The sequence below is a fragment of the Colletotrichum costaricense genome (genome assembly GCF_030867565.1).
Source record: "Colletotrichum costaricense strain IMI 309622 chromosome Unknown Scaffold_3.1, whole genome shotgun sequence".
NCBI classification, from domain to species: Eukaryota; Fungi; Ascomycota; class Sordariomycetes; order Glomerellales; family Glomerellaceae; genus Colletotrichum; species Colletotrichum costaricense.
The window spans coordinates 1,679,592-1,705,154 of NW_026848232.1; the positions used below are offsets into that span (position 1 = coordinate 1,679,592).

General features: G+C 52.0%; 9 protein-coding genes across 9 annotated transcripts; 5 read left to right on the forward strand and 4 right to left on the reverse strand.

Annotated features, from left to right (window-relative positions):
- Nucleotides 1-1,955: 1,955 nt before the first annotated feature.
- On the reverse strand, nucleotides 1,956-4,790 carry CCOS01_03377 (uncharacterized protein; the record flags this gene model as incomplete). Its single annotated transcript, XM_060451563.1, has 3 exons — nucleotides 1,956-4,464; nucleotides 4,537-4,621; nucleotides 4,709-4,790. 3 exons carry the CDS (start codon nucleotides 4,788-4,790, stop codon nucleotides 1,956-1,958), a joined length of 2,676 nt encoding a protein of 891 aa, XP_060317828.1.
- Nucleotides 4,791-6,947: 2,157 nt separating this feature from the next.
- CCOS01_03378 (uncharacterized protein) lies at nucleotides 6,948-7,485 on the forward strand (the record flags this gene model as incomplete). The annotated part of the gene is made up of 2 exons (XM_060451564.1): nucleotides 6,948-7,004; nucleotides 7,318-7,485. 2 exons carry the CDS (start codon nucleotides 6,948-6,950, stop codon nucleotides 7,483-7,485), a joined length of 225 nt encoding a protein of 74 aa, XP_060317829.1.
- Nucleotides 7,486-8,186: 701 nt separating this feature from the next.
- On the reverse strand, nucleotides 8,187-10,994 carry CCOS01_03379 (glycosyl hydrolase family 3; the record flags this gene model as incomplete). The annotated part of the gene is made up of 5 exons (XM_060451565.1): nucleotides 8,187-8,888; nucleotides 8,968-9,644; nucleotides 9,697-10,663; nucleotides 10,758-10,805; nucleotides 10,857-10,994. The coding sequence occupies 5 exons, from the start codon at nucleotides 10,992-10,994 to the stop codon at nucleotides 8,187-8,189; spliced, it is 2,532 nt and encodes an 843-aa protein (XP_060317830.1).
- Nucleotides 10,995-12,112: 1,118 nt separating this feature from the next.
- Nucleotides 12,113-12,814, forward strand: CCOS01_03380 (uncharacterized protein; the record flags this gene model as incomplete). The annotated part of the gene is made up of 1 exon (XM_060451566.1): nucleotides 12,113-12,814. The coding sequence occupies one exon, from the start codon at nucleotides 12,113-12,115 to the stop codon at nucleotides 12,812-12,814; it is 702 nt and encodes a 233-aa protein (XP_060317831.1).
- A 681-nt stretch (nucleotides 12,815-13,495) lies between these two features.
- On the forward strand, nucleotides 13,496-13,903 carry CCOS01_03381 (uncharacterized protein; the record flags this gene model as incomplete). The annotated part of the gene is made up of 1 exon (XM_060451567.1): nucleotides 13,496-13,903. One exon carries the CDS (start codon nucleotides 13,496-13,498, stop codon nucleotides 13,901-13,903), a length of 408 nt encoding a protein of 135 aa, XP_060317832.1.
- Nucleotides 13,904-14,349: 446 nt separating this feature from the next.
- Nucleotides 14,350-15,980, reverse strand: CCOS01_03382 (major facilitator superfamily transporter; the record flags this gene model as incomplete). The annotated part of the gene is made up of 2 exons (XM_060451568.1): nucleotides 14,350-15,523; nucleotides 15,574-15,980. The coding sequence occupies 2 exons, from the start codon at nucleotides 15,978-15,980 to the stop codon at nucleotides 14,350-14,352; spliced, it is 1,581 nt and encodes a 526-aa protein (XP_060317833.1).
- A 2,200-nt stretch (nucleotides 15,981-18,180) lies between these two features.
- Nucleotides 18,181-18,474, forward strand: CCOS01_03383 (uncharacterized protein; the record flags this gene model as incomplete). The annotated part of the gene is made up of 1 exon (XM_060451569.1): nucleotides 18,181-18,474. The coding sequence occupies one exon, from the start codon at nucleotides 18,181-18,183 to the stop codon at nucleotides 18,472-18,474; it is 294 nt and encodes a 97-aa protein (XP_060317834.1).
- Nucleotides 18,475-19,829: 1,355 nt separating this feature from the next.
- CCOS01_03384 (isoeugenol monooxygenase) lies at nucleotides 19,830-21,449 on the forward strand (the record flags this gene model as incomplete). The annotated part of the gene is made up of 1 exon (XM_060451570.1): nucleotides 19,830-21,449. The coding sequence occupies one exon, from the start codon at nucleotides 19,830-19,832 to the stop codon at nucleotides 21,447-21,449; it is 1,620 nt and encodes a 539-aa protein (XP_060317835.1).
- Nucleotides 21,450-21,655: 206 nt separating this feature from the next.
- CCOS01_03385 (oligopeptide transporter 8) lies at nucleotides 21,656-24,664 on the reverse strand (the record flags this gene model as incomplete). The annotated part of the gene is made up of 12 exons (XM_060451571.1): nucleotides 21,656-21,715; nucleotides 21,773-22,112; nucleotides 22,170-22,264; nucleotides 22,317-22,658; nucleotides 22,715-22,907; nucleotides 22,967-23,597; nucleotides 23,662-23,768; nucleotides 23,823-24,050; nucleotides 24,110-24,148; nucleotides 24,203-24,236; nucleotides 24,291-24,374; nucleotides 24,439-24,664. The coding sequence occupies 12 exons, from the start codon at nucleotides 24,662-24,664 to the stop codon at nucleotides 21,656-21,658; spliced, it is 2,379 nt and encodes a 792-aa protein (XP_060317836.1).
- Nucleotides 24,665-25,563: the final 899 nt, after the last annotated feature.

The window sequence follows — 25,563 nt, forward strand, 5'->3', positions numbered from 1 at the left end:
CCCACCGTCTTCGTCTTCCACTTTGAGAAATCCAAGTTGTACATAGTTCCCGTCCAGTGGAGACTTCCCCGGCCATTGGCTCACGCTCTTCTCCGTATTGTTGGCCTTGCGGCCTTAGAAGAAAAAAGCTTGACCGTCGCAGACGGGGCCCTCCATATCGAGTTCCAGTTTTGCGGTCCCTGCGTCAGGACAGTGCGACGGTCGCCGGGTTCGCTTCCGTTGCGCGTATCCGTTGAGTTGGGTCTAGGAACTCCCAGTGGCCGTCCATCTCTTCCCTCGGAATGGCCGCCGTCGACCTACCTAACTATACGCATCAAGATTCGATCAAGAGCCTTTGAATGGCGTTAAACGTCAACTATGACTGCAGCTGTGCAGACACGAGTGGCACACACAATCGACGGTTGACTGGGCTGAAATCAAATCTGCGAGCCAATAGGTAGCAAGATTCTTATGAGAGCTAGGATAACTCGTCTTAGGTATCCGTAGCTGCAGCCTGCACCTTCAAGCCTCTGTATCATTCTCAATCCCCCGCCCGAGCTTTTTCCGCTCCCGCTTCAACGCTAGAATTCAATCAAAGAAGTTTCGGTCGTCATGATCGCTTGGTCACAATGATTCGATGTCTGGCTATAAGCTTCAGCCTCGATTGCGGCACCTGCCCTGCTATTCTTCGACACCTAATCAAGGTACGATCGGGCGGGCACCGGTTCGATGCTACGAGAACGTGGCTCACAGCTACCGAACGAACGGATCAAAAGCATGCTTACGGAAAGTGGGCACGCTACGAATACTTCTGTACGAAGTTACGAACCACGGCAGTGCACAGCCTCTTTTTTTTTTTTTTTTTTTGGTCTCCCTTCCGATGTTGGCTGCCGTCGGCGTACGAACGGTTGATGAGCCATCTTCGTCATCCAGCACTGTGGCATTGTCAATTGCATTCTAGATTGAATGGATCGAAGCGTGCCGAGGTAGGTATTTTCGGGTGGCTTTCCGATGTCCTGCAAAGGCCTCCTAGCCCACGGGCCACGGGGCAGGGCTGGCTCCCTCCGGCTTAGATCTTGCGCCCCGGCCGATTGCGGACCCGGTCGGCGGCCCCCGCGCCGCCCGAGCCAGGAATCTGCCGAACAGCGGCACGTGAGCGACAACGACAGACGCGTGTGTCAAACCTCAGCTCAACAATGAGACCTTGCTTTCGTCAAGAAGAGGATAGTGACGGCAGGCTCAAGTTTCTTGAGATCTGGATCGGATGAATGTTGGAACTAAACCCGCAATGCCCTTCGGAACCCCTGGGATCGGAAGGGCCGGAACGCATAGTCGATCGTTGTCAAGAAACTGGATTTATGCCGGCCCAGTTGGGATTCTTGGCAGACCAGCTCTTGACATTCCTTGTTTCTATGTATCCCGCTTACGAAATGCATTTTTTGCTTCAATACAACAGATGATTTATCGTGAGTTTATTTCTAACGAAGAATTAGGAAAACGTTATTTCGTTCAGTCAATACTCACTGGCAATGTCAGCCAGCATGTAGAATTATCGTATAATTCCACAATACCAACGCCGTCTACTCGGAATGACTTTAGGATCGAAAATTTAGACTGAAGCTCGGGAGAGTTGTATTCTCTCCAGCAAGGCACCAATCTTGACATTCACTTTTTGCTGGTCAACCCCATTGATGCCGTCGGCAAGCATTCAAGTCGTTTTGTCAACTCGGAATGTCACGACGCGGTCAGGAAAAGTCATTGAAAGCTAATGTATCAGAAAAGAAAGTGTTCAATTTGTAACGAGTGTATGTAGTGAGCTATCCATTACGCGGGTCCAAAGTATATAGTACATGATTATGGCTCCCAAATCCGCCCAATCATGGTAAAAGTACAGAGATTCCAAGCCTCGTGGGCTGTCATTTGTTTTGCAAAAAGGAAAAAGAAAACCAGTTTCAAAGAACGGTCACAGAAAGAATCTAGCAGTCGCCCTGGTTGAAGGGAGCCAGGGTAATAGCCTGGTTGTTGTTGGTGAAGGGACGACCCGCGGTCGCGACGCGGAGGACCGAGTCGGCCGAATTCTTGTTGTAGAAGAAGCGCGAGTACGTGTTCTGGTTGACGCCGTCGTCGCCGGAGGCGGTGCAGTTGAGGGGGACGCCGACGAGGAGGGACTGGCCGTTTGTGGCGCAGACGAAGGGCGCGAGCTTGCGGACCAGGGTCTGGCGCGAGGTGAAGCCGTTGACGGGGCGGTTGTCGTCTGCGTAAGGGGCCGGAACGGCGACGAGCTCGCCGTTGGTCTGGAAGAGCTGGCCGGTGGAGAGGTTCAGGTCGAAGAGGGCTGCTTCGGTGCCGGCTGGCTTGATTGTGAAGCGGTTTGAGCCGAGGGCGACGACGGAGCCGGGCGTGGGGCCGGTTGCGACCTTGAGGCAGAGGTTCTTGGCGATGACGTCTGTTGAGGTCGGGGTTGCGGAGGAGGAGGTTGAGGAGGAGGTGACTGTGGTCAGGGTGCTTGTGACGAAGGTGCTGCTTGCGCTGGAGGAGGCTGAGGCGGAGGTTGATGAGGCGGTGCTGGAGATGTCTGAGGTGGAGGTGCTGCTGGCGGAGGCAGAAGTTGAGGAGGACTCATCGGCGGAAGATGCTGACGTAGAGGTCTCGGAGGCGGAAGTGGAAGAGCTCACGTCATCGGTAGAGGTGGAGCTGATGATGCTGATGGTGACGGTGGGTTCATCGGTGAAGGTGGTGCTGTTGGGGAAGAAGGTAGGGCCAACAGAGGAAGTCAGGGAGGTGATGGTGGAGGACTCAATGGCGGTCGAGTTCGGGAAGAGAGTCGACGTGGGGAACAGGGTCGAGGTCTCGGTGCCCGAGGTGATGACGGTCAGGGTAGCGTTGGGGGCCACGGTGGAGGAGGACAGGGCCGACGACTCGGTGGAAGAGACGTTGGGGAAGAAGGTGGAGGTGGACGTCAGAGTCGTAGAGGGCTCCGAGATGGTCAGGGTCGTGGTGTTGGGGGAGAGGGTGGATGAGGGGAAGACCGTGGAGGACTCAGTGGAGGTGACGTTAGGGAAGAGAGTGGAAGTAGGGAAGGCGGAAGTCGACTCGGTGGAAGTCACATTAGGGAAGAAGCTAGAGATAGAGATGGAAGTGAAAGTAGAAGAAGACTCGGTGGCGGTGGTGGCCGTGGTGGTGTTGGGGAACAGAGTCGACGAAGGGAAGGCAGAGGACTCGCTACCAGAGGTGAGAGTCGTGCTGTTGGGGAAGAAGGTGGGCGAGACTGAGGCTGTCTCGGAGGTGGTCGAGTTCGGGAAGAGCGTGGTGGTAGGGAAGACGGTCGAGGTCTCGCTGCCAGAGGTGATTGTGGTGTTGGGGAAGCCGCTGCTGGTAGGGAAGACGGTGCTCGACTCGCTCTCAACGGAGGACGTGGTCGTGTTGGGGAACACGGTGGTGGAGGCGAAGCTCGACGTGATGGTGGTCGACCCGGACGTGATTGTGGTGTTGGGGAAGAAGGTCGAGGTGATGGAAGACTCGCTGGGGAACGAGCTGGATCCGGTAGAAGTGATGTTGGGGAAAATAGTAGAAGTAAAGGTGGAAGAGGTCTCTGAAATAGTAGAGATAATGGTAGAGTTGGGGAAGAAAGAGGAAGAGGGAGCGGATGAGCTAGCCTCAGTGCTGGTGCTGTCAAAGATGGTAGAACCAGTGGAGGAAGACTCGGTTTCGGACGTGGTGGACGAGGGTCCAATGGTAATAGTTGTGTTGAAAATAGGAGGCAGCGAGGTGGTGCGGGTAACGAAGGTGGTGAAGGTAGCGTTGTTAAAGAAAGTACCAGTGACAGAGGTAACCTCCTCAACCACTTCCGTAGACGTGCTGCCGACGGAGGTCGTGGCTGTGACCGCCTCCAAGGCCGTGGACGTGGCGAGGACGGTGGTGACGGCGGTCGAGGTCGTTGTGGTCGTGGAGAGAGCCGTGGAGCCGGGAGATCCGCTGCCGGAAACGGTGACGGTCACGATGGAGGTGGACAGGATCGTGGCCGGGACCGAGACGGTTGCCGTGGCGGTGGCGACGGCCGAGGTCACCGTGTTGGGCGTGACGCCGAGGCACGAGCAGGCCGAGGCGTAGCGGGCGACGGAGCTGCAGGCGGAAGCGTAGGCCGGGAAGGTGTTTGCGGAGATGGCGGTCGTGGCGGCCTGACGCTTCTTGAGGGCAATGGTCTCGAAGATGGTCTGGGTCTCGGTGGCGATGGTGGTGATCTCGGTGGTGCCAAAGGTGAGGGTCCGGGTAGAGGAGACGACGATAGTGGTGGGAACGATGACGACCTCTGTGGCGACGGTCGTGGTCTGGGTGACGCCGACGAGGGAGGTGGCCGTGGAGGAGGCCAACTCGGTCTCGACGACGAGGCTGGTCTCAACAGGACCGGCGCCGCCGCCGGAAGTGAGAGTCACCGTGGAGGTGAAGACTCCGCTGGTCGGGACCGTCACGGTTGTAGTGGTCGTCCTGCTGAGGTGTTAGTCCTTCTGGATGATGGGCAGTGGAGGAGTTGAGAGGGCTCGTGATAGAGGCACTTACGTGGCACCGGGGTAGACGGTCACCTGCAGGTACCGAGAGCAGTCGGCAGTACCGCTTCTGGTGGTGAAGGCACTGGCAGCAATGGCTACACGTGGGGGTGTAAGTCAGTCCATGTGGCCCTTCTATTGTAGATCGCCCTCCAGGGTCGAGGTAAGGGTGGACGATCACTCACCTCTCAGGCAGTTGTCCCTGTTACACTGAGCAGCGGCGAACCCAAAGAGGGCGGCCAACACGGCAGAGGTGGAAGGCTTCATGACTGCTGTTAGTAACTGGACCTCTTAAAGACTAGTGACTCTTGAACTTCGAAAAGAGCAAAGAGTGAATGTCTGGAGCTTGTCGATGGGAAGAGATGCAGGAGATGACTGCGCTGGTGTGGAGATGAGAACAAGTCCAGACAACCGGGCCTGGAAACCTCCAAGTCTTATACACCCAGAGGCATCTTGAGAGAGGCACCACCAGGAGCATCAAATCAAGAGACTCGGCATAGGAAAAAGCACTTCCCATGGCGACTTCCACAGAAACCAACGCGGTGTACCAAGGGATGGTGGGGTTCAGAGAGCCAACAGTCGGCCACCAATATCGCGTCTTTTCTGGGTCTTAGACTCCTTCTTCCCTTGGTTCATCTCGCGATTGCCTCAGCGATAGTGCTGGCTATGCGGTTCCTCCATCATAGACTCGCGACTCGCAGGTCATACGCAGTCTGTTGCTTGCTTTGCCTATCGAGACATAAGCAATCTGAGAATTAGGTAGGTAGTCCGCATCCCTGCCTGGCCATGTCCGTTGGAGACGAGACCAAGCTTGCGGACACTAGCGAAAGTGGCTTGACTAGCATCAGCGTCGTGCTTAGTGGTGTGCTTGCCATGCGGGCGGGATGAATAGGTAGATCGCTGCTACGTGGTTCGCAGAAACCCGTCTCCTCAGCCTCGGAACAGCTCCGGGGGTCCATCGCCTGGGTCTCGTAGGGCTCGTACACATGTAAAAAGGTAGATAAGCTTGCGTGATGAGAGGATGTTCCCTAGGATCCGTGGGATCCCTGTGGGAGACCTCACTAGCCACTTGGCTCTAATGGGTGGTGTGCCTCAGATTAACTGCGCTGCAAGGAACCCGTCCGGCTTGCTGCAAGGGCCAAATTATTTGTCTGTCCGAGATGCAGACATCGGACCATGGCACGCCATTGGTAGGCCCTTGGCAAGGGAAGCTCAAGAGCCGTGTAAGAAAGGGAGAGAGATTAAGAGTGTGAAAGGATCCCCTACCCCTCGTGGAACCCCAGCCGCGGGGACACACGCACGACACGTTGAAAACTAAGCAGATTTTGTGCGATTGGGTCGTGGAGGGGCGGAACTTGGGCTTAAGAAGCCGAGAAAAAGAAAGGGTTTTCAGTCTAGAAGACCTGCGCTGCTGCAGGTCCCAATGGAATTTGCGGAAAAGAAAGCGTGCTTTCGCGCGATAGAGTGGGCTATGTGAATCGACTAAGAGCTAGGCTTCCTGCACGTGCGAGTCACTTTTTGATGAAGGTCTTCAGAAAGCCCTGCATCAAGATGCAGACGAGAAACAAGCGCGCCACGGCTGTGAATCCGGATTTTTTTTTCATCCCATCTTTTTGGTTGAGCAGAAGCTGAAGTGAAGTTGTCAAAATCGTGAGACCGCATAGGAAAGATTGGCTCGGCTTGTCGTCTCCCTGCGAGATATGTGTCAGACTCACAGAGCCTCAAGAACGAGCACTTCTTTCATGCCGGATGAACCCAGGATTACGGTAAATGACGTGCCAGTCGGTCTCTCATTACTAACCCTGTATTTCAACGAATGAGACGAACTCCGGGGTACCGAGAGAGTGGGCTGTGGAGATGGGAATGCCTTGTTTCCCCAGTTTCACATACCGTCAATCGACCGACCACAATTTTGGTTCCTATGCCAAGGCCGTTTCGAATTTTCTCTATCACAAGCTGATGTCGTTATGACTCTCTGCGCGAACAATGGCTCCAAGATTGAGTGGTTTCGCCGTCCCAGTACCTAGTGATCCCTCACAGACCGAATCTTCCTTAGGCCTGGATCCATCACTACCGTTCAGCTCGTGGAGGCCTTGTCTTGCACAAGTGCCCTAAATGACAACACGAGGGATAGCTCCATGTCATCATCGCCGTGGATCCCCGCGAGACATTGTATGGGTATTGCGCACAGGCTAGACCGCGAACGTGCCGGAGGTCTCACCCGCATCCCGGTGGGAGTCAAGATCCGCTGCCCGCCAGATGCGCACCCATATCCACAACTTCCTGCGAGAGACTCCCAAAGTGCGAAAGCTTGTGTGAGATGTGAGAGTCAAAGTGACAACTCGGCTTCTGGCACAACGCTTGGCAGATCAATGTCGCCACGCGCGTTGAGACGATGGGTCCAGTATACGAAGGCTGAGGAACATGGCATCTGATTTCGCGATGATCTGGGCCTATGTCGGCCTTGAGTTTATTTGGCGGGTACGTCGATTCATCTCCCATCGTCTTTTTGGGTAATATTCCGATGTCCTGGCTGGCTGACAAGGAAAAGGCTGAAGCTCAACAACTCATACGTTTACCAGTGAGTCGATCATTTTCCGGAGGTTACCGCTCCTGCCAAGTCCGCATATAACTAAGATCGTGTGTGTGCGCGAGTTTCCATCGTGGTCGACCGATCTGATCCCTACGGAAAAGCCGCTGACAAGCTCGCTTCCAGCAAGCAACCAGCCACTGGTATCATCGAGCCAACATCTGAGAGATCTGCAATATTTCCATTTTAACTCAACGGTCTTAGATCTGTAACGGCGCCATTAGACGGCAAGCAGCTGAAAGAGAGGATCCAGTCGCCCTATGTGCGACTGTGCAAGGTGGTGCTGTGAAGGGAGACGATGTCTTTGGTGACGCGATTCAACTGCCAGGCCGCATTCCACGGGACCTCTTGCCGTCTCCCCACCAGCTTTAGCGAGAGAGCCAAGGATATTGTTCCGGTTCGATTTCACCCGATCAGATCTTTCCATGATGCTTACCGTCGACATCGAAACAGAGCATCGTTTGTGGGAGGATGGTCCAATGCTAGGTGAGGCCATGAAAGGGTCGAAAGCACATCCCTTGCTATCGACGCAAAAGCGCAACCTCCGCAGTGACCCCAATGAACCTCACAGAAATCTCAAATGAACCAGGGAAGGTTCCAGTGTCATCATTGACTCAAGTCGGGCCCACCAAATAGAGGGGTAATATTCTGCGACACTGTCTGGAATGTTGGAGTTTATCGAGTCCGAGTCTCGGAAAATGCAAGCAGTCCAAGATCCAAAGCAGAGTATCACGAGCATGGAACTTCCCACAGAGAAGACGGATGAGCTTGCGAGTCCTGAAGCCGTTCCTGCTGCTCGTGGGTCGAGGTGCTATTTCCCAAATAGTCCTATAGCTAAAGGTGGTCTATGCTGTTGACGACCAGATTCAAAGCACATTGCAGGCCTTTCTCGAGGAATAAGTATCCTGACGTTTACATGTGAAATTTAGAACATGCGGAGCTAGGGGTTTTCGACTATCTCTACACATGAAGTCTAGATCATCCATGTTGCACTTTAGGCGTCAACGTGTGAAGTTGACTCAACACCCTAGTTGCCTAAATGCCCTCTACTCTAGCTGTTTAAATGCGCGCAATCAGACGCCCTCCCAGAAAAAGGTCTCGGGCAAGTTAAAAGTGGCCCGCAGGATCTCGTCCTGCGGTTTGGAGCTTGAGGCAATAATGACAACATAGTCTCCTGCTTCAGCAATCCACTTGGACCTCTCCTGCGACCAGTACGAAAGTGAGTACTTATCGAGCACGACCTCCACAGTCTTTGTCTCATTGACAGACAAGAAAGGTTTGGAAAACGCCTTGAGCTCTCGGACGGGCCTCAGCAGCGTACTCTCTGGATCATGGATGTAGACCTGGACAACCTCCGCTCCGTCGTAAGGACCCGTGTTTTTTACGTCAACCAAGACCTTCATTTTGCAATCTTCCGTCGGCTCAAATGTCTTTGGCACCTCAAGCTTCGAGTACTCAAACTTTGAGTAGGACAGGCCTTGGCCGAAGTAGAAGAGCGGATCTCTGTCAACTGATTCGTAGTAGCGGTGGCCGATGAAGACCCCCTCACCGTACACGATATCGTAGTCAGACTTTGAGAATGAGAGGTATGCGGGGGTATGCTTGATGGACATAGGGAATGTCTGAGATAGGCGGCCGGAGGGATTGGCTTTGCCGAAGAGAACGTCTGCGAGGCCATGGCCTGTCTCCTGGCCGCCGAACCATGCGTGCACCAAGGTAGCTGCTTTCGATTCCCACGGCATCTCAATTGGACAACCTGATTGAGTGATAATTACCTGTGAGGATGTGTTAGTATCGGAAATTTTTAACTCGCGGTTGCCCTCGTGTGTTCGGCCAAGAAGGGAAGCTACTTACAGCATTTGGATTGGCTTGAAGCACTGCTTCGATTAGATCGTCGACGCGGCCTGGCAGTCTGAGGTGCTTTCGGTCGGCCCCTTCATACTCGAAATCTGATGACAGTCCAGTCACAACGATAGGAATATCGACTTCCTTGGCCAAGTTTGCAGCTTCTTTGATGGCGACCTCCTCATCAATGAGCTCAAATCCACCAACGCGGCCTGCAAGAGTCAAAGCTGTGCCAACACCTCCTGAGAGGTCCTCGTTTACTTGAACAACCTCAAGTTCGAGGGTTAGACCCTCAACCACATCTATGCTGCAAAACTTCTCCATGGAAAGCCTGTTGAAGCAAGGCGTAGGCCCTATTTTCGGCGGCTGGTCCGTCCATAAATCGATGACATCTTTCCCGTCTACTTTGAGCTTGCCCTTCCCCGATGTACTGAAGCCGAATCTGAAGGGGCTCGTGACGGAAGGCGTGTATATAGCCCGGGCTCTGACGTAAAACTTCTTTGGAAGCGACGCGTGAAAACTCTCTGGCACATCTATGAGTTCTTTCTGGGCGTGAGCCGTCACGAGTACTTCTGCGTTGGGGTTCTCGTCCGGATTTTCCTCAAAGATCTCAACTGACCACCCAAACCCTTTGTGCTGTGACTGCTGAGGCATTAAATTCTTTAGAAGTGGGCTGAATCTGAAGGCTGCGACTGGTGTTAATATCAAATACCCCAAGTATGTTGAGTGAGACCTTACAATGGCAACCAAGGGCATATGACACGTTTTCCGTTCCAACTGCCTCAACAATAGCATCGTAAGGTGTCACGGAGTAGTAAGGCTCAACCTCTGCACTGCCACCTCCACTCAAAGCAGGGTTCTTGACGTGATCGCCAATCAATCCGATTGTCTTCCCTTTTGGTTTTGTGATGGGGAGCACCTTGCAATCATTCTTTAGCAAGACGATGCTTTCAGCGACCAGTTGACGAATCAGAGCCTGCTGCTCGGGTGTATTCGACGCCGCGAAATAGCCAGCCGGTTTCGTATCCTTCACTTTGTTCACCAAATTGAGAACTTTCCGAACAGCCTCGTCAACTGTCGTACGCGCGACTTTGCGGCTGTTGACAGCTAGACTTAGACACTTGCCTCTCCATTGTGTGGGCCCGGGCATCTCCAGATCCAGCCCGGCGTTGATGGCTTCAGAGGTGCTGTAAGTACCAAACCAGTCGCTCATGACGAGTCCCTTGAAGCCCCATTCATCTCGAAGAACCTGCTTCAGCAGCAAAGGGTCTTCGCTAACGTGAATACCATTGATCTTATTGTAAGAGGTCATAAAGGTCCAGGGGTCTGAGTCGCGCATGACGAGTTGGAATGGCATGAGATGGATCTCCCTCAAGGTCCGCTGCGTCATGCAGACATTATCTTCAATGGAATTATCCGACTGATCGTGTGCGGCATAATGCTTGACACTCGTTGCAACACCTCGTTCTTGCACACCGTTGATGTAGGCTGCTCCGAGAATGCCGCTCAGGAAGGGATCCTCGGCGAACGCCTCGAAGCCACGTCCGAATAATGGTGAACGCTGAAGGCAGATGGTAGGTGCCAACAGCACATGCACCCCTCTGGCTCTTGCCTCCTCTCCAAGAAGATTGCCGACCTTGTGCAATAATTCGGCGTTGAAAGTTGCGCCCATACCAGTGGCAGAGGGCAGCATGGGGCTCGGGTTCTGGGGAAGAAATTCATTTATCAGTATCGGAGCCAAAGAATGGCCAAATTTGAAGGCTTCTCGTCGCCCAGAGCGATCAAGGACTTGGACTAACACGAGCAAAAGAACGACGTCCTCGGATGCCATGAGGGCCGTCTGAGGTCTGCACGGGAGGTTAGCAAGATGCTCATCCCTAGGCAAAGTGCCGGCTAACAATGAGATCTGGTATTTGGCGATGAGGTAGACCGGTCGTTCGGAAAGATCCCTGCCCAGCAAGCAATTCGATCTTCTCGTCCCAGGTCATTTGCTTGATCAACGCCTCGACGTCGAGGGGGGTGAACTCAGCAGCCATCTCGACGATACTGATAATTCCTTGATCTGACGAAGCTCAAGTGATTGAAGTTAGGGGAATTTGGAAAGCCCGGTGATCTCGGACAGCTATCAAGCTTCAAGTGGCCTTCCGGTCAATATTATGCGGTGTCATCTAGGGATTCTGTCAGCACAGACCCGAGTCCGAAGCACAAAAACCGCCGAAATACTGTCCTTCCCCGTAGGATGAGCGGGCCGTCTCGGAGTATCGTCGGTAAACGCGACGGAGTCTCCTGTCACGCGTGAGCAAAACTTGCCTTGATTCGATCACTTCGGTGCATTCGGCGCATTTAGGCTAAACCCGCAGCAGCCGGAACCCTGTCCGGAGACTTCCGGAGTCCACGGGGCCCCGCAAATACCACATCCGATCCAGTCCCGGGACCAGTCGCTGACTCCGCTCTGCGAAATGCGGAGATATATATCACCGAAGGAGCGATGATGGATTGGGATTTACGAAGCGGCCGTACTTTATTCCATCTGCAATCCACGCGACATCAGAATTATAGTAAGCAAAGGTCTTGTGACAAAGAGAGTGGAGCGCCTTCGCTCGGAGAAAAGCCAGCGTGTAAGTTGAGTGGTAAGCGTAGGCGACGAGCTCTTGTCCTTCTCTATGATCTTTGAGCCAATACTAGACATCGTGTAGAGTAGCACAATAAGACCGCAAGACAAGGTGGGACCATATTCGGTGAGCAAATGCGTCGCTTCCTCATTACGATAACGCCCAGCACGGTCAAACGGTTTTGGCAGTTTAGTAACATCTGTCACCCACAGGCCAGAAGTGTCTCTAAAATGATAGACAGGTCTGGATCGAAATGTGAATTGCAGATCCATGGTGTTTGCTTCTTGGCCCTTCGATGTTGTTGTAATTCTGCGGATAGCTGCATGAGTTGAAACATCAACGCTGTTACGCAATTAGCAAGCAATCCTTTGTTGCCTTAACCGATTCCGAGTTTACCTTCATTGAATGATCACCTTCATGCGTCTCATAAATAAGTGCACAGTTGTTTGCATGCCCTTTGACAACAAGTATTTCCCTTACTCTTGCTTCTCTCCGCAAAGCGACTGTAATCTTCACCGCCCTCAACAATCATACACTTGGGAATGTCGGACTCATCTAATGACGATGTCCTTTTCGACTCTGGCGACCGGTCTGGAACCGACTGTCAATCATATGCAGACACCCATGATGATTCCGACACGTCTACCTTATTTGACTGGAACTTGGATAGTTCTCGCCAAGATGCCCTGTCGGATCGCGTTTGCCTGGCTCCGATAAGCGGCGGACGTGAGAATGATCGCAACATGAAGAAACGAAGGCGAAGAGACCAAACTCGTTACCAGGAGCAAGCCAAGCATTCAGTAGCGGGACCATCGATTGCCAATATTCCCGAGCTTTATTTAATCGACAGCCAAGGGAATTACAAAAAGTATCGCCTCGTGCCGGCAGAAGTCGAAAAGAATCAAGCCGTGGAAGACCCGAGACAAGATCTGGAAAGTCTTGAAGATCTTCTTGGTGACAGGGAGAAATCAAGCCAACAACTCCAAGTTCCGAAACGCAATATTCACCCACGCCATTTTGAAGGCTCCATTCTCTCCATAATTGACTCGATGGAAAATTCTTCTGGGATCAGAAATGTGGAATATGTCATATTCTTTTCTCTGATGGTGGTGATTGCCATTATCATTGTGGTAGGCCTCTCGACCAGACCTCTCCCCACACTTCCCTGTCTGAACTCTACTCGTGATGCCACGGCGTTGCACACAAATCGTAGTATTCACTACCCAGAGATGAAAGAATATTGACGGGGTTTATTTGCAGATTACTGTTTTCTCTCATCCATAGTCGTGTGCCTAATTGCTTACGACGATCTTTGGGGCATAGGAACCACGGGTCGTGGTTTTTGGCAGCTACTCTACCACATCACGTACCAAAAGCTTACGAAAGCAGAGACTGAAAATCACGGGCAATTAATTGATGTTAAGATTTCAGCTGGAGGGTGTGTTTACTGTCTAACTCGAAGCAATGCATATGTAATGCAAAATTCTTGCGGCATTCTACCACCAATACCAACATGACGCGGGTCTTTCGTCCACAAACCCGCTGCTCGTGTTTGACTTTTATCCCAGGGAATCAGAACAAGGGTTCAAAGGTTCTCTGGCTCTACCTTCATTCGTGGGGAGAGTAGGGGGCAGAGACCAGGCTTTCCCGGTGCGACACGAGAACAATTTGCGAGAACCCATGTTCATTTGCTTTGTCAATACACAGATCGCTGCGTTTGGTACGACCGTCAACCTGCTGTTGGTGTCTTATGTGCTACCACGCTTATAAAAACCCCGGAGACCATGAAATTAGCAGTCTTTACCTCCCCATCCCCTCGGCCCCAAACTTGTCACTGGAGCACTGGGTCCCATCATCCTGGTATCTACATTAGCCGCCAGTGAAATTCAAAGCCGATCTCAGATCACAACGATCTAAAAGCAAAAATGTCGGATTCCTCTGACTCGGGAGACGAATCATGCTCGACCTTGTTGGACTGCCCACAAGATTTTGAACTACCTGCTGCTTCTTATGGAACGTTTCCCACCCAAAAGAATGCATCATCGCAGAGACAAAGTCAACCATTTCATCGAAGCTGGGCCGCAGGGCCTTGTATGAAGTCTCCGCAGCTCTACCTTGTGGATGCTGAAGGAACCACCCACAAATACAAATTAGTTCCAGCAGATATTGAGGTCGGCCAGAGACCAGCATCTACTTCCTCTACTGATCCCTCTTTTGAGATATCGGAAAGCAAGGAGCTATGTGCTTGGGTGATGTTCGTTATTTTGGCCGTGGTGGGATTCGTATGTCTGACCTCTTCAGATCCTCGACTGGGATGGGTTAGCTTAATATGAGTAGGTAGAGTTCAACCAATCAACCAATCAACCAATCAAGCCCTCAGGAAAAATACAAACATACACTGTCGTCCTGATGTTCTAATTGCCTAGATGCAAAAAGCTCAGCCCCTAACACAGGGAGCCTACGAAAGATCCGAGGAGACTCTTACCAGCCTCAGGTGTAACGATACAAGGATTTTTACCAGAACAATACGGGACTCGAACCCGGGACCTATGCGTGCGGAGCTATTCAATCAATGCGATGACATTCTCCGCTACGACACAGGCCTTGGTGACAGAATGAAGCATTTTTGTTCATGATGTAGGCATCGAGGCTGGGTGCAGGCGGAATAAACAGAATATGCCTACTAGGGAAGGAAGGAAGGCCCACTCTTGTGCACCTTCTCCGTCGAATACAGTGAACACAAGGTCTCATATGTATGTCAATTTTGTCAAAAGTAGATCTACAGCTCTTTCGTACCCGAGATCTGAGCTGATTTATCGTTACCTCCATCGACAGGAGCTTCCGATTGAGCAACTTTGGCGTTCTCCTCGTCCGAAAAACCTTGGGCACTGATGGCTGGCTCATACCCGTACTCTGCCATCTGTGGATGTCGCCTATCCCACCACAACATACCCAGCTGAGTAAGAATTGTAGCCACGGTGAACGCAGTTGTAAGAGGGAATCCGATAGGGTATCTTGGAGCGTCTGCGACGCGAAAGGCCCCCAGGGGTATAGTCGCATGGCCAATGTAGACGACTGTGACAGTCAAGGCCACGATAATGGAACGAGCCTCGGGCTCCTTTCGGAGTATCTCAGCCATCCATGCTATGAGCGATGGGCCACCGGCGTTGGTGCCATACGTGAGGAAGTAAAACGCAAGGATGACTTTGTGATCAGACGGCCACCCGCATAAGACTGATAGACAGATGCCGTGAGCTGCGGCAGAGAAAATGCTTATCTGCCAACGCCAACGCTTCCAGTCGGAAAGCCAGTTGAGACCAATATTGGTGACAATTTGCAAGGCGTACCCTCCCAAGGGCAGGATGTTGACCTGGTACGTGTCATAAACGCGGTTGCCGGCTGAGTCTTTGATGCTTTCGAGGTACAGGACAAAGTAGGAATTTGCCCTATGAGCCCAAGCCCCAAAGGCAAAAGAGAAGAGGTAGAAGTACGTGACTGGATGAACGATAAGCTTTCGCAGCTTTTGGCGGAGTACGGATGCCGGAATGCGCTTGGATGTGTTGACGCCAGAGTTTCCCATCCTCTCACGAGCCAGGCGTTTCTCGTTCTCAGTGAGATAGATGGCGCGCGTATTCGCTGGCGAGTCGGGCACGGTGACGAAGGCTATGAGGCCCTGGCCCACTGTGACGGAGCCGGCGATGATGAAGAGCCACTGCCAGCCGGCGAGGCCATGAACACCGTTCATGTCGCGAAACAGAGCTGCTTGCAGAGCACCGAGGAACATCGCGCCGGCAACGTCACACACTGTGAAGCAGGCGACTCGGACGGCGAGCTCGGCGGGGGTGTACCAGTTGAATATGAGGGCGACGACGCTTGGCCAGAAGGCAGACGAGAACAGTCCGAGGAAGAACCGGAGACCGAAGATCGTTTGCGCATTCGGGGCTTTGTATGTGCTGCGCTAGTGGTGAGATGGCGTTCGATAAGAAAGATGTTGGAGACTTACAAGAGTACCAGCAGCCCCCAGCTCATCTCACAGAATGGAAGGAACATTGAGGGACGGAATCTTGTCTGTATCAACTGGCCAGGTACCAAGCCCAGAGCATACCCAATTGAGAAAAAGGTATTGAATTCGACAAGCTCATTGCCGTATAGGCTGAGGGACTCTCGCATGCCGGAGACGTAGGCTTGGGTTGTGGCAGACTGATCCATTTCCTTCATGATGCCTGCTAGGAACATCCATGCAAGCAGCATGACGTCTAGTTTGAAGACTAGGACATTTCTAGGGTCGCGAAAGTACGGAATGATCTTCGAGATGTGCTTAAAGATGCCTTCTTGTGGGGGGCCATAGTTGATGGGTTCCTCGGTCCCAGGCCTGGGTGTCGACAAAGTCACTGATGTGGGTTCGCCCATTGTGGCTTCAGTGGCATTTACCAGCAAGCAAAGACTGAAGACCCCCGAAATATAAGAGGGTGGAAATGACCTCGTGAGCGAGATCAGGAAGTCTTATCTGGTAAAAGACGAGGCGCTGCTTCATGACTATATAGAGAGCCATCTCGGTTGTATTAGCTAAAGGAAACCATCATTGCGATTCAAGTCGTCAAGGAAAAGTTGGGCGAATTCTTCCGAATGAAGTGATTTTCGATGTCGCGATCCAAAAAGATTGCCATCCCGCGCCCAGGTTGCAGGTGCTTGAAGACGCCAAAGTCTGGGCAAAACCCACCAGGTGTAAGGCAAACGTTGCATTAATCGCCTCCCACCGCACTGTCAGTCCAATCACCGACGGTAACGGAGGCCGCGATGTGGGAGCGGGCGAGAGACCGGGGCGTTCCGTCGGGGTTGGGTCCAGATAAGCCCCTGCCATTCAGCTATTGCGTGACCAGAGATCCAGACTGCGACATCTCTCACCCGTGCTTAGTGCCCGAAAGACGAGCGATGTGTCACCCGCTTTTGGTAATTTCGGTCGGGATGGCGGCGACGGTGCGGTTGTGTGGGTTACAAGAGGCTATTTATTGGACCCTGGCGATCCTTAAAACTCATTGGCCCTCTGACGGCAGCAGTTGGAAGTTCTTGGTGGATAAGGTAGCCAAATCATTTGAATGGTAAGGAGAAATATTGCGCTTCCCAGGCCTTATCTTTTACTCGCAAAACAAGTTCGCTTTACGATCTATCCCAGCTAGGTGCGCTCGTAGGCTTCATCCTATGCCAATGCTTTCTCATCAGTTAACAGCGTTGCGATTGACACGAAGAAGAATCGTCAAAGCCGAGGCGCAATGTCAGCAAATCATCAACATTATTGAGCCTACAATGCATTTAATTTTCTTGTTATTCTTATTTGTAGATGTGCTACGTCTTCACGTTTCAAGGCATTTGGGGCTGAGGAGAATGCTTCCATGGAATTGTCAAGCATACCCAGCTGTATCAGCGCATGAGAGACTGGAGCTGTCAATTTCTTGTAAGTGCATATGAGGTGGACTACTAATACCCTAGAATTTGGAGAACTGGAATATTCTCTTCCTGAATTAGGAGACGGGTTTAACGTTCTCTTCCATCAACTCTGATTGTGTGATGAACATTTAGCCAAAGCTTTGATCTGAAATGACAACACGCGAGCTCTTATCTCATGAACTTCAATTTATCAATAGTCCTGTTCGGACCTAGGAAACCCGGCTTTTCCGGCGGGGCCTGAGCGAAGGGAGAGTGAAGACACGCATCGGTGTTCCAGAGTGGTACGAGTTTGCTCCGTGGAGGCGTCTATATTTGTTTTGCCAACTGGCGCTAGTCTCAGGCCCACGCGGTCAATTCGAGCCAGTGACCCTTGGCTAAGACATTGGACATCCCAGCGCCGCTGATGTATCACAGAGCGTAAACAGAATTTCGACCGCGTAATTCATGGGAGAGTAAAGACACGATCAAGATCATTGGCCTATTACAAGCTCAACCTCTCGAGCCGAGCTTTTCTTCATTGCGGCGATCGTGCCTCGGCTGATGTTAAAATGAGAATTCTCAAGGCTCAACTTGACGCGTGCATCGAGCTGCATCAAGCTGTGAGGGTATTTTGGAGAAAAGCAAAGAGTTTCACGAAAACACGGCTTGCGTAATTTCTTTTGGTCGTCACCAAGCTAGGGAAGTGTTCGCTCGTGCCGCCACAGCGGGATTCCGTCAAATCTCCAACGCCTTTCCGCAGAGTCAACGTGCTTATTCGCACATCACCTGTCAATATCACAGCTAGCGCGAATTGGCGACTAAGAGAGGCACCCCACCGTCAACACTATTCGCCGTTGACTAGCTTGACTTGCAAGCTGACCATGCGCACCAGAGACACTTGTCTCTTGATTGCCTCGTACAAATGCCGGAAATCCCGAGCAGGCGCATGTTCTGTGCAAGGGGCACGTGGGAATACACCAACCGTTGTTCGCTTGAAATATGCAGCACGCCTTCGCATTGTTGCACACGTGTGATTCGAAAGGTAATCAACCTCCAGCCAGTCTTGATCGACCTTTCCATCTCAGCCGTCCAATGTAAAGCTAAGAACGGAACTCCGCTCTCAACTGCTTCAACGTCAACTGTCCCTCGACGTTTGCAATCCGCCCGAACAGTATACAGTGATCAGATGGCAATCAGCGACTGGTCTGGGCATTCGGCTATTGTCGAAGACGGCAAGAAGCGGGAGCTGGCGCCTCCAGATATTGCGGCAGTCGATCGATCCGACAACAGGCCTTCCGGTACATACGTAGCGATTCCCATTTCGACGGAGCCCATGGCATCCCGGAGCAAACGATCGTGGCTTCGACGATATTGGATTTTTGTGCTCGCGATGGCCATCCTCATCGTTGGTGGCATCATTGCTGGTGCCGTTGGGGGGATCACTGCTTCTCATCAGGCAGAACAGAGGGGTTCCACCTGAGCTTGTGATGAACAAGAGAATTGTTCGACTCGATGTCCAGAAAGACGATCCATGTAAGTCATTCGAATGAATCGCTCAGCCTACGGTGTCGTTTCTAAAACCAGAAAGTGACTGACGGTGTTGTTGGTGTCAAAGACGTTTATTTCATTCGATACCCCAAACCCTAGCGATTTTTTGGCAGCATCTTCCGATGTGGCTATCAATTTAGAGCCGCCTGCGTTCCGATAATTTGCTTGAAGCGGATTGATCTGCGACTGCCGTCCGGGCCTGACTGCCGGACTGAGAAGTCCAGGCATGATGTGGAAGTGGCCCCGGAGAGACTGTTTGGTTGTCTAAGGTCTCACTTAGCACAGAGCACCTAGCTCTTAGTCGACACGAAAATGACGATCGGGACGCTATAGAGGACGAAAAACATTGAAGACGATAATGGGCTGCTCCGGGCGAAAGGAGATTGAGACATCATGGGAGGCAATTTTGCTCCGGAAACTCGCACGCTGTTCATGATCCTACGGGCCGGGACACTGCCCCGCGTCCGTCTCGGAATCGCATTGCTAGAAGATGACCACTCGACATGTCGTTGCACAGACCCAGTGAACTCGGCACTATGCCGATGCAGGTCTATGGCCGCCACATACCCGAGGTAGCGCCAATGAAACCCAAGTAGAGTCCAAGTGGTATCCGTAGGCAGCAGAAGAACTGCTCCTGGGCGGCTCCTGAGCGGCTCTTCTGATCAATCAGCCAATGTGAAGAGATGCAATACTAACGACCAATCCCAAGTGATGTAAAGGCAATGTCAGCTCCAGTAGATGGGTCTATGTCAGTCTGGTGTCACATGAGGTTTCAAGCCGGATGGATCTATGGCTTCGGACGACCGGCGGACGAGATAACAGATCTCAAGGATGGGAATCATCCTTGACGGGTTGAGATGACGGATAGGAATTACATCCGTGATTGATAATTTTAGGACTAGATTTCCAGCACATCCCTGGGGAGGTGCCCGATGGAGGTCATCGACAGCTCACCGAGGCCCCATTTTGGCGCTTAGAAGCAGAGGCGGCCGCCCTTGATGCGGGGAATTCTGGGGAAATAGTGTGAATGACCCGCGGGCCGGCCGCAAGGGTCTGGGCCGGTGAACTCTATTCTGACTTGGCAAGGGGTGAGGTTTCGGTAGTTACATTTTGCCCATTATTGAGATCAATGGCCATCGTTCTGTTATTGCCTTATGAAATGTATCGTCTGATCATTCTTAGTATAAGATATAGCTGGAAGATGCCGTTTACAAATGCATTTAACACTACTATCCTCGTCAGCAAACAAGACTTCACACAACATTGCCCCCTCAACTACACAAAGCAATGGCTCCTGGTCGAACAGACGACGAAGCGGCTGAGGTCGCCACCTCATCCAAGACACATGCAATTTCGAATTATGGTCTGACTACGAAGTGGCCGGAGGCCTACGATCTCGCTGGATCCAATCTGCCATGCCGTCTAGAAGGTGAAATTGGCGACTTAGTAGTCCTGGGAGAAATCCCAAAGGAGATCGACGGCACCTTCTACCGAGTCATGACAGACCCCTTCGTGCCGCCCCATCCCAACAATGTTCCCCTAGACGGCGACGGCAACATCTCAGCATTCCGTATCAAAGATGGGAGAGTCGATATGAAGATGCGCTACGTCGAAACCGAGCGTTACAAGCTCGAGCGCAAGGCCAACAAGGCCTTATTTGGTCTCTATCGCAACCCATTCACCCATCACCCCTGCGTTCGTGCCGCAGTGGATTCCACCGCCAACACCAACGTCGTGTTATGGGCCGATCATTTTCTCGCCCTGAAAGAAGGAGGACTGCCCTATTCAGTTGACCCACAGACCTTGGAAACCATCAAATACGACCCTTTTGGACAAATCAAAGCAAAGACATTTACAGCTCACCCCAAGATCGATCCCTACACGAATGAGCTAGTCGTATTCGGATATGAGGCCAGAGGTCTTGCGTCGCTGGACATTGTCATTTACGCACTGGACAGCAACGGCGTGAAGCACGACGAGCAATGGATCAAGTCACCGTGGTGCGCACCAATCCACGACTGTGCCATCACGCCAAACTGGATCATCCTGGCACTTTGGCCATTCGAAGCTAGCGTGGATCGCATGAAGAAGGGAGGGCACCACTGGGCCTGGGACTATGATCTTCCTGCTACCTTCATCGTAGCCCCCCGTCGAAGTTCGACCAAGCTTCCGCCTGGCTGGCAGCCGGGCGAGAGTCGGGTGTACTCGTGGAAGAACTGCATGCTCATTCACACGGGCGGTGCGTGGGAGAGCGAGGACGGGGAGACGCTGTTCATGGAGACGACTCGTGTGCACGACAATGGCTTTCCATTCTTCCCTACGAACGAAGGAGTTTATCCGGCCCCTAATCCCAAGTCTGATTACGTTCGTTGGACTTTTGATCTCTCCCAGCCCACGAATAGCACGGTTCCAGATCCGGAGATTATTCTCGACATGCCTGCAGAGTTCCCTCGGCTTGATGAGCGTTTCCTGTCGAAGTCATATAACTACGTCTGGATCAATGTCTACATTCACGAAGACCAGAGCGGTGATGGCCATACTATTGTCGAAGGACTGAACGGTCTGGCGATGCACAATTCAAAGACGAAAGAAACTAAGTGCTTCAACGCCGGGCCTGAGTCGTTCTGTCAGGAGCCGATCTTCATACCACGAAGCGATGATGCGCCGGAGGGAGACGGATGGGTCATGACCATGGTTGAGCGCAGAGGTGCCAACAGAAACGAGATTGTGGTGCTGGATACGAAGGATTTCGAAAATCCCATCGCTGTCATTCAGTTGCCCTTCCATGTCAAGGCACAGGTCCACGGAAATTGGGTCGATCAGCGCCGGTTGAAGGCGTGGCAAAAGCTGGCGAGGGGTGCGGTGCCTGAGCCCATTAGTGGGCAAGGAGCACTGGAGCCATTGTAAATCTAGCCATTAATTCTACAGTTACCCCAAGTCTTCTCTTGAAGGCTGAGCTACAATGATGTTGTGATGCTTGTCTTGGAAGTTTTGAGATAAATGAAGCTACACCGATGGCTATTTCAGATGCCTCCAGGAGCTGTCATCGAGGCTTGACCAACAATTCCATTTTTAGTCCTTAGACTAACTCAGTCAGACTCCAGATGAGGAGTCTAGCCAGTACCGCAGTAATCAGCGTACTGCTTGGAACTGGATTCCGGGTTTCCCCACCACTGCAATGTTGTTAGAGGAAACTATAGACTTAATCTCAATCTATTGACAATACTCACCGTGGGAAATGGCACCTCTTTCCCTGATCCACCCGCAACGGCAAAGGTCAAGATGAACATCATGACCTTGGCGCCTGCATCGAGACCACCGCCGACGATGTAGTTGTATTTGCCGAACCAGGCAGGATGACGCAAACGCATGTACCATTGAGACCACAAGCCAACCACGACCTGAGACCAGATGACAGAAGTAGTTCCAGATGTCGTCTCTGAGGCATTGTGGAATATGACAGGGGTGACGAACTTGCTTACTTCCCAGCCATAGATAGTCCTGTACTTCTTGGATACAAGCCACAAGGCAACGGGGATAGCAGCCCCGACGACGATGGAGAGAGGAATCCTGAAAGCAGCTGTGAGAAGATGTCAAAGCACCGAGAGTTTTCTTTGAGATATTCACCAGCCATAACCATCTTTGCCGAATCCATAGACATACTTGGCGAGAGACCAGGTGACTGCAGTCGTGTTAAGAGACTGAATCTTGCGTCCGCTCCACTAGTTTTGGGTTAGATCTGAGGACCAGAGTTTGAGGTCAAGACCAACTTACAACTTGGGTGCCGATAGGGTCAAGGAGGATTTCTCGGCGATTTGCTACAATTGTGTCCATTATAACGTAGTTCAGAGCTGTCCCAAATAGACTTCCCCAAGTTTGCAGGATGAACATGGTTCTCCACGGGATCTTGAGATATTGGGCCATCTTGAGGTCAGTTGACAAGAATACAGAGAGGACAGTAACCTCGTGACTGAACATCGAGAAGTATAAATTGGCGACAGGTTTTCCGGGTTGAAGTACGCCGCACAGCATCTTGGAAAGGTTGTTCGTGGCGACGCTAGTGCCCAGTAGGCCGTATAAGCATAGCGAAAATGGCGCGACAATGCATCCGAGAAGCTACGAGAACGATAAGAGTCATAATAAAATTAGTGGGAAAGGCGAAGTAGACTTACAATGGCGCAAACATACGCCCAGGCATCAAGCGTGGTGTGGCCCTTGATGACGGCACCAAGGCCAGTGAAGAAGCCGACGAGAAGGATGACAATGTACCACCAGATCGGTACGTCTTTGTAATTTTCTTGCATAATCTTGTAGTGAATATCTGTCTCTTCCTTCTTCCAGGCTTGTTTCAAAGACCGCTTAATGCTGCTGAAGTCAGAAAGGGAGCGATACAAAACTGATTGGTTTATGGACAGTGGACTTACAGTGGCCCGTAAAACAGAGCGATATGGGTCAGTAGCGCTCCTATGGCAGCCATCGCGGCCATGTTCGCCCAGACGTTGGACGCCGTCAACCGAGGGAGCCCATGTACCTCCAACGCCTCAGTATCGAGGATCGCGTTTTGCCCAAACACAGCCGTCTGGTTGTAGACCTTGCCAGTCTTCCCGTCAAACATGGCCGTGGACATGAAAGGGAACTTCTTGGCACCCCATGCTCCACCGTAGTAGAGACTGAAGCACATGATGTAAGAGAGCACGATGCCCACCCAAGAGTTGGCTTGTTGTAGGAGCGGCAGGGACATGTATCGCGACGTGATGTACTGCCAGTCCAGGGAGAAGTTGAAGATTCCCTGGCCCTCGTTGGAGTTGATGCCGCCAAAGATGGTCATTAGGACCTTCCGAGTTGGTGGTGCGGCCTTCATAGAAGCGAGACATGGGATGGAGATGCCGTTCAGCCAGGGCCAGACGTAGGATACTATGGGCTCCCATATAAACATGCCAATGGAGGTGAAGCCAAACACTCGGAGCCTGTCTTTGTTGTTGCCTTCGGGCTCGCGGTGGAGAGTCTGATAGATGGAGATCATGGGGAGGCATTGCCACCAGACCATCTCACTCGCTGTCTTGGGTCAGAACAGGTCCTCATCTCTGATAATTGGCAAGGGTCCCAAAATATGACTGACGATGAACGATGATGGATCTCAGGATGCCAACGAGACCATATCCGAAGATTGATGCCGAGAAAACTGTCAGAATTGCAGTAGCAGGGTCGGTGCTGCGGTTGTAGAACCTAGTTGTTGTTGAGAAGCGAGCTTTCACGTTGAAGGGTAGATTCCAGACTCACAGCCGTTCTGCACCAAACACCTGCACGATTGCAGCGCCATTTCCGCTCGATGTGGAAAGGATCGATGCGACGGCATGTTCCTTCAACCCAAAATGGCCTGGGTTGATAAAGTGAACAACTGGTTCAAGCCATTTCGCTTGCGATGGAAGATACTTTTCCACATGCTGCCGTCGAGGAAGCACAACTGACCAAGCAACTCCGATCACATATGCCATCAAGCACAGAAACCTGACACAAATCGTCAGCATAATGCCTTGGCCCTAGTTGAAGTGGGTTATGCAGCTTACACCGAGGCAAATGAAACATCGACAGGCTTATAAAAGTAACTGTGCGTGCAGCTTCAGTACGAGACATCAGAAAACGACATGGGTTCTTGTTACATTTGATTGATGCAGGCCGCAAGGGCTGTAAGGCCTGTGTAAAGTTAGCTCGCCGAAGCTTCAGTCATTGTACCGAAAATAATCATACCAGAGCCAATGATGAACGATCGAAAGGTACAAGATGCATCTCCATCGTCTTGGGTACTAACGACGTATCTTGCTACATCGTTGCCTTCGCGAATCAGCTAAAGTTCAGAACCATGCGCTGCAGTCAAAAGTTCCATGACTTTACATACCATCCCTGATAACGACACCACCATTGACGAGCTTTCTCTCGTCGTCCGACTCATGCCGCTCAGGATCCGTCGTCTTCAGGCCGTCGTCTGACTTGTCGTCCTCCAGAATCAGACGTACATCATTCGAAGCGCCGGCTGCTGGCGAAGGGACACCTGCGTCCAACGCAGTGGCAGTGATAAGCGTGCTATCTTTGTAATCCTTCGTGCTCTTCCCGAAGCCTGCCATTTTGACGGAAGCGGGGTATGTCCTCGAGAAAGGCAGGTTCCGTGGAGGTTCTCACACCGCATAGGCTTCTCTCAGTTCCTTATATCACTCATGCAAGGTTATTTGAATGTATACTCCTCAGGCCCGCAAATCCTCTCTCATCACGTCAACGGGGCTATTTTCTTAATTCCGGCAAAAGCCCACTGACTTGACGCAGCCAAGCATTCGGTATCGGTCAAGGTAAAGTCATGGTCCGCTCGCCGTCCCAAAATCGCGGTACCTCGTTGTGATCGTCCGAGTGCGGACGTTGATTTTACGCAATGTCGGACTGCCGCCGACACATGGGGTGAACTACCGGCGGCTAAATTGGATACCGCACCCAAAAGTCTTTTCGGTGATGGAATGACGCGAGATCCGCCCGGCCAGTCGCCATCGTGCCTTGCCCCACACAGCCCGGTTCGGCTCCGACTTGTCGGGGTGGCCCTGTGTTCAGAAAGATGCCAAGGAGTTGTCAAAGTGTTTCCTGAGTAATGCACGAGTATTCAATGGACCTAAAACTTGATTTACGTGAAGGTTTTTTTGGCGCGTCTGTTGACTATCTTCAGCCGAAAGCACGTATGATCATTCAGATCCGGGACGTTGCCGATTACCGGCAGTGTTTTGAGATGGATCTTCCTGCTTCGGTGCTCCAGGAACAGACAGGTAATGCTCTCAAGTCCTTCTTACGGACAAGAGGCCAGCGTCGGTCTTCACTGCAACGATGGCGTTTCTTTCAGGAACAGTGCCGTGGCAGATCTATGCTCCTTAGGCGACGGCAACCTTGGACGGCTTGTTTGTGATATTTTTAGGGGATTATAGAATGAAGCAGATAAAACGCCGCTTTCGTCAATGTCGTTGCCAAGACGCTTGAGGCTCTTTTG